This window comes from Haliaeetus albicilla, chromosome 28 (assembly GCF_947461875.1).
Source record: "Haliaeetus albicilla chromosome 28, bHalAlb1.1, whole genome shotgun sequence".
Classification (NCBI taxonomy): domain Eukaryota; kingdom Metazoa; phylum Chordata; class Aves; order Accipitriformes; family Accipitridae; genus Haliaeetus; species Haliaeetus albicilla.
The window spans coordinates 15,393,661-15,400,706 of record NC_091510.1 but is presented as its reverse complement, the minus strand read 5'-3'; the positions used below and the strand labels follow the sequence as shown (position 1 = coordinate 15,400,706).

The 7,046-nt window shown below is 43.7% G+C and overlaps 1 protein-coding gene across 1 annotated transcript; it reads right to left on the bottom strand.

Annotated features, from left to right (window-relative positions):
- Nucleotides 1-3,640: 3,640 nt before the first annotated feature.
- On the bottom strand, nucleotides 3,641-6,692 carry IL22 (interleukin 22). Its single transcript, XM_009911778.2, has 6 exons — nucleotides 6,497-6,692; nucleotides 6,160-6,417; nucleotides 5,324-5,389; nucleotides 5,084-5,227; nucleotides 4,801-4,866; nucleotides 3,641-4,447 (listed from the first exon to the last, which is right to left on the bottom strand). The coding sequence occupies exons 2-6, from the start codon at nucleotides 6,361-6,363 to the stop codon at nucleotides 4,334-4,336; spliced, it is 594 nt and encodes a 197-aa protein (XP_009910080.2). The 5' UTR covers nucleotides 6,364-6,417; nucleotides 6,497-6,692; the 3' UTR covers nucleotides 3,641-4,333.
- Nucleotides 6,693-7,046: the final 354 nt, after the last annotated feature.

The following is a 7,046-nucleotide window of genomic DNA, read 5'->3' as shown; positions in this document are numbered from 1 at the left end:
TGGGTATGTGTTAAGAAGCATGTGTAGCCCCAGAAATGCCATCAGCCTTAGCGAAATTTGTATTTTGTAACTTACCTCATGCAAATAAGACTTCCTAACAAATTCTTGAACGGCACAGGATCCTGGTCTGGATCCCCTGAGAAGCTGCATTACTTTCCATCCTAAATATGTTATTTTCTGTAACATATCATTGGGTAGTGGCCTGCCAAAAATACCCTGGATCCCACAGAACTATATTGTAGGTTTTGCTTCTTCCCATGGTCATTACCTTCTTCCTGGCAGCATCATTCATAAGCCTGAGATTGACTGTAATGTCTCTGCCAATCCTGCTTCACATTAGCAGGCCAGTTCTGCTCCAGATTACATCAATTTTACAAACATCCATTGGGTACTGATGATGGCTGTGACTGAAAAGCTTATCAGGCATTTATTGTCGTTCAATGCAATCCATACCTTCCTCCAAGCAGCTACTTTGTTTAGCTAATTGTGCTTTAGAGCACAGGCTGACATAATCACATGCCACTGGTTTACCATCAGGATAGCTTCAGCTCTTTGCATTGCCTAGAATATACTTCCAGCAGCAAATTGGAAATATCAACCCTCTATTATTGTAGGTCACTTAAGGAGTATATATTCAGACATTGAATAGGTAAATCTCACAACTGAGTAACACTCTATGCAATGTATTTAAGAGGCATTTCTTAAACTGTCACCAATACTTACTCAGCAGGATGTGGAAACTTCTATTCATGCTTTGGGTTCGTCTCTCTTCACAATATGAAGTTTCAGAGGTAGTTTAAATGCTTTATAATTACCTATGTAGCAAAAAAGTGCCTATTCTGGTCACCTAATGTAAGCGAAGGGGAGGAAGAGCCAACGAAAAGCAAATTTGGCAGTAGGTGGTTCTGTCAATTTTTGCTCGGGAAGAGGTCCTCCAGCCTCTACACTGGAGGTATCCTCGATGAAGGATGTGGAGCGGGTGCCTTCCCTAATGGCACGAGGTCAAGGACCTCTGGGAATTACAAATAGTCCATGACTTGGAGGCGGGGTGAGGAAAGGAAAATAGGGCAACGGAAATAAGAATTGCGTGAACAACGGAGTTTCTCTTTGGTGACCCAACCGAAAAATTAAACCAAAAAAAAATCATTTTGGGTGAGCCCAAAGCACTTCTCCAGCTCAAAATGAAACAGCTCATTTTGCTTTCAAATCTGTTTTCAACCTTTGAAAGAAAATGTACATAAAATTCTAAACCAAACTATTTTGAAGCATAAAACTGAAATATTTTATTTAGAAAAAGTCAGAATGAAACATTTCAGCATGATTTTCCTTTTCTGAGCCGTAACTATTGACTGAATTGAAACCCAGCTTGCCCCACTGAAACTACATCTTTATTTTCTTTTGGTCAGTAATTGTTTGTCCCAGACATTTCCCCTGGTTGTAAGGGAAATCTCCTCCAACTTCTACTTCCTTTGTCTGTTCAAAACCGATCATCACCCACCATCCTTCACACACCCACAAGTCACATGTGCCCTGCAAGAAAACCTATGAAGGAAATTCTGCAAAATTTGCTGTGTGTCATTTCCAGGGCTCCAGCTCGTGAGGTTTCCATGGTAGAGTCTTCCAGCTGGTGGTTTTCAGGGTTGGAGAAGTTGATAAATAGTTGACTTTGGTTTTACACTTCTGTGGACAAATGGGTTCTCAGCTGGGTTTAGCCCCAGTGTGGAAAGCCTGAGAGATTGATTTGACATTTCTGGGTAGGGCAGCTCAACGAGGACAATGTGGAAGAGGCCTAAAGGAAGTAGAAGAAGGAAATAAGTTAATTATCCATTTGTGAAGAGATTATATCAAGGAGGAACAGCATGTGTGGTTCATGGTCTAGTCTCTATTTATAATCAAGGAAGAAAACAGGTACTTTTGGGGCAAAGACGTATTACTCTGTCCAAAGGCAGTCTTTATAAACCTCTAATGTAGATGAGATGAATGACACCAGGGTAATTCTTATTACCCTCCACTGACTGTAAAGGGAGCCAGGTGTAGCTTGGGGATAGACTGTGTCTGTCAAAGGTCAGTGAGATCAACTCCCCATTTGGTGCTTAACTTCCCTCCCTTTGCTGTCAGCTGCTGCAAGTTTGAGTGATAAGGGAAAGGATATTGGCCAACAGCTCTTGACAACATCGTTGCTTATCCCACAAGAAAGAAAATAAATATCCTACTGAATATAGCAAAAGGTTAAATCACTAACACTGTAGCATGGTACCAAATCCTGGCTGGCTGTCACTGTTGGGTCACTTCTGCCTTGACTGTAAACAGGCATGTAATTCATATGTTGTGGGATGCAAATGAGAGTGCGGAGCAAAGTAAGCCATGTTGATTGCATCTAGTTTGACAGGTAACAGGCATCCATCACCCAGATGGATCGTATGCCAGTCTAGTATGTGAGTTCCCACAAGAAAGTTATAATTTCAGTTCACATAAACCTTGTTCAAAGTAGGTATGGATGGATGCTTTTATCTCGAAATTGTTTCAGGAGCAACATGGGATAGTTTAATCCCACTTAAATGCCCTCTAACTTCAACAGCCAATGTAAGACATGTTGAGACTAACTATTTTTGGACTAATTTTAATTTCTCTTTGAATTTAGTTGATGAACCTGGCAAGGTAGATCAAGGTAGATCTCCTGCCAACGGTTTTCCTGTATTAGAGTATCTGTTCATGGGGTGTCTTCTAGGTATCCTTCCAGCAAGCATTTTTGCATGTATGTCCCTGATATGCTGTGTTTACAAAACTTCACCCTCCTCTTCTGCACTGCCACCCTGAGTCCTCTATTTGAGGATATTCATGGTGATTTTTTTTTCCCAGATGCGGACAGGATGCCTCTTACCCTGATGAATAAATGGTAAAGCCTTGTTCAAGAAGTTTTCACCAGTTGCTGACAATCTGCTCTTACATATTTCCTCTGACCTTCTCACTATTTGGATGCTTTTCACGTCTTTAACCTTGGTCCAGCCACCAATGTCCCTGGCTGCACTAAGAGCAACTCCTCTGTCTTTGCCTAAGGGACGTGGCTGAAGGACATGACAATGATGGATTAAACTGCTCTTCAGTGACTTGGGGTTTTTCTGTCTAGGAGCTTGTGTCGAAAGTAGGCACCAAGCACTTCTCTTCTGAAGTACTCTCAAATCCCTGATGCTGTAGAGCATTGTTTGTGCTCAGTGTGCCTATGGGGCAGTGCAAATGCAGTGCTCTGAGGTTTCAGTAGCAATTTCTGCCTGGCTGTTTGTCTCCATCTCATCTGATCCGGGGCAGGACAGGTTGGGACTTTTCACCAGCAGCTATTCAAGACGGGATCTTGTCTATGGGCATACTGAGGCAGAATCAATGAACCAAACCAATGACTCTCAGCAGTGATGTTATTTTTCCCACCACCCCCCACAAGAAAGGCTGACCCACATGCTCCCCTCTAAGCCCTGGCCTGTGATAAGTTGAAATTGCAGCCTTATGGTGAAGAAGCCTGTCCCCAAACCGAGATTCCATCCTTTCTAGATAGAAGAATACAGCCACTGGCCCAGCAGCCCCACAGGCACAGTATGTGTCATCTCCCTTATGTTTGAGTAAAAGAGACAAGCTCTGTAAATGGCAATATTTGAGCACCAAAATATTTATTGCAATAAATTAGAGAGTAAGCATTTATAAAACAATTCATCTGCATATAAATATCACACAGCAGTTTTAATTTCATAGTTCACTTAAAACCCTCTGGTACAGCTTCATAAATACATTTCCTTGGATATTTTTCAATTAATCTATATAAATAAAAGTGCTGTATAATTATTACCTTAAAATAAGTTACCATTAAATATGAATGACAAAAATATTTCTGAATTGGTCTGAAATACCAACTATTCAGGTAAAGGTCAGAAGGGGGCAACATATGCAAGAGAGATTTCCAAGTAAAAGGCTCAAAACGTACTGGCTACATATCACTGCCTACCTTGACCAAAGCTGATTCATAGGTGTCAAATCTCAGTATATAAAATACAGAAACAGTTGCTTTATTCCTATGGAGATGGGGAGGACAGGAGTATGCCTTTGAAAATAACTAATGCCCTGTGTTGAAATGGAGCTGCCAACACTGTCCTGGAGTTTTCATTTTCAAAGAAGGCAGCAATATGCATCCTGTCTGTGCCCACTTAGTTTGCTATTTTTGGCACAAGTGAAAAATATACTGCATGGGGGAGTGGGGGAGAGGGGTGCAGTTTCCATAATAGTTAATCAATTGGAGCATAGCAAGAGTTTTTTGGAGACACGTCTTCAAGCCTGATCTGAAATTCTTTCAGTTTTTCTTCTTGTTCCCTGCCTTCTTTGGGGCATCAGTACAGGCATTTTCTATGTAGTCAAACAGTAAATCCAGTTCTCCAATGGCTTTAGTCTTTCCATTCTCTCCCAACTAGAAAAGAGCAGAATGTAAGTTTTAGCATCTCGTTATTGCTCAGAAAATTGAAATTAGGCTTGTCGCAGAAACTGAATTGAGAACTTACTCCCCTTATTCTCTCAAGTAGTTCTATTAGAGTCATTATATCATAAGACATAAACCAGCTCATTCAAATCTAGTCTACCATATAGTTTCCTTCAACTTGACTTCTGAAGGTTTAAATTACCATCTAATCCCCTCTTTAATGCCCCTGCAGGCTTCACCTCCTAAATAACCTCCAGAGTTCATTTCATAATTAGGTCAGCCTTAATCCAACTAAATGACTGGAGTTTGGAACTGCTCTTTTTAAGTGTTGGGGAAAAATTTACCTGTTTCAGTTTGCTCTTCATTTCTTCCACGTTCTTTTCAATGTGCTCTCTGTGTCCTGAGTATTTCTAAAAAAAGAAAACACCCAGACATAACATTGGCAGCTGTATGCAACAATGTGCTTTTTTTTTTTCACACCTTTCTATCAAACTCGAGTCTGATATCTTTGATCTGAGGTTTCCTTTCATATCATTGCCTTTTGCCACTGTTTGCAGCATTCTGAGATCCAGGAGCAGCGACAAGAGTCACAGCTCAGAGAAGGGAAAGAAACCCAACACTACTCACACATCTGCTCAGCTCTGAGGTCAGGGACGCCAAGAACTGTGCCACCTCCTCAGTGTACGGGTACTGGTCCTTGGCCTTGGTGAGGAGGACATCTTTCACTACAATCTCCGCAATCCTCTTCATCACGTAGCAGTGGTTGTTTTCCTATGTATGCAAGGGAGAGGTCACGTTAAATCACAGTAAGAGACCAAGGAGTGTTGCAGAAGGATGCAAAGAGCAGCCTCCCGGTGTAAGGCTTACCTTGACGTTAACATAGAGCTGCTGCCCAATGAGCCTGTTGTCCGTGTCCTCGTCCAAGACCCTGGCCTGAGAAGAAAAAAAGGGAATGTCAGGTGGGGATGGGAACCCTACCTAAAAATTAATTATAAACCCTAAGGTTTTCATCAATAATAGTGCTGGTGAAACAAGGGGATGGACGCTATAGACAGTGTGTTACAGATCGATAAGTTGGACATTGTGTCTGTTTCTCCCCTTAACTGGGTGAGATTCAAGATCAGTATCACTGGAAAACAAATAAGCAGAAGTCTGAATTCCTGTCCCCCTCTTACACATCAGATGTCGTAGCGGTTACGATGACTAAACCAGATGCCGCAGGTGGCCGACCTCACGGTGGCCCGCAGCGCTGCTGGGAGGTGCAGCAGCACTCGATGGTGTAACTGGCAGCCCAGAAACCTGCCCGAGCAAAGAACCGTCAGATGCCTGAGGAGCTGCCTGGCTGTGGCTGAAGGACGAGCAGGCCCAGCTCCAAAAGGACCGGGCAAACAGAGAAATGTAAGCTCCTGTTTCGCATTGATCCAGTCCAGCAGCGGCTGCTGGAGAGAAGGAGCTGTGCTCTGCCGGGGGCTGCCGTTCCCGTGGGGAGCAGGAGGAGGAGAGGCAGCACCTTCCACCGGCTACACAACCAGCGGGCAACAGACCCGCTCCATGCACCCAAGCTCTGCCTTACTGCAAACGCACATTTTTTTTCTGGAGAAAGGCATGAGAAAAAGAGAGGAATGCCGAAGGCGAGAAGCCAGGGCTCTGGCAGAGGAGGAGATCCTCAGATCCCGCCGTGAAGGACACGTAGGTTACCGTACCATTTTAGCCAAGGTGTAGGTGCGATTCCTGATGTAGGGCTGCTGGAAGTTGATTTTCCTGAGCCTGCAGGCATGATGGGTGCTAGAAGCCACCCCTGCCCCTTTCGGAGGCAGAGGGCTGGTGAGAAGAAGAGGGAGACAGCAACAGCAGCAGAAGAAGACCCATCCTGAGAAGTTCTTGGTCAAGGTCAGCAACGAGGCCATGGCTCACGATCCAAAGTCGTCCGTCCCAGCACGTTGCAGCTACAGCACTCAGCACTGACGAGAGACAGCAGCGTTAGCATCAGGGAGAGTGGGCAAGGCAAAGGGAGAGAGGCACAAAGGCTGCAAGCCTTACCTTTGCTGTGATTCTTGATGTGCTCTGCAGGAGGTAAGGTGCACCTTATATAGGGCCACCAACATCTCTCTCAGCTTTTTTTTTTGGGTACTGGTGGTGAAATAAAAATGACATCAGCAAGTCTCCTACTTTCCAGTATCCTCTTCTGAGAACTACCTAACCACTACAAAACCCACAAATACAACTTCAAGGCCATTGTAATCTTCAGCTTCTTATAAAATAAACCAAATTTTAATGAAGGGCAAAGCAGGGGCTTTTACTGGGGCAGGAATGCTGAATTCTTTTTGCATAAAAATATTTGAGAACTTTATGGGTTTGTGCCTCCTGTGCTGATTGTAACACACTAATTGGATTGGCAGTATGATGGTAGATAATGAAACTCATATAAAGTTTTGTTCATCTTCTGTGGTAAAAGACTGGTGCTCCACCACTGCTGACTGGTATACACAAGTGGTCAGGCTGTACCAGACCCAAAGCACTGCCCACCTCCCCTGCAAATACCCTTTCTCACACGGTGGCCTGCTGGAATCACCAGCCATCTGCCCATCAC

Coding starts and splice junctions, on each gene's coding strand:
- IL22 (XM_009911778.2), bottom strand. CDS start 6,363: ATGGCCTCGTTGCTGACCTTGACCAAGAACTTCTCAGGATGGGTCTTC. Junction 5,390..6,159: donor CCTACACCTTGGCTAAAATG/GTACGGTAACCT, acceptor TTTTCTTCTCAG/GCCAGGGTCTTGGACGAGGA. Junction 5,228..5,323: donor AGCTCTATGTTAACGTCAAG/GTAAGCCTTACA, acceptor TTGCATACATAG/GAAAACAACCACTGCTACGT.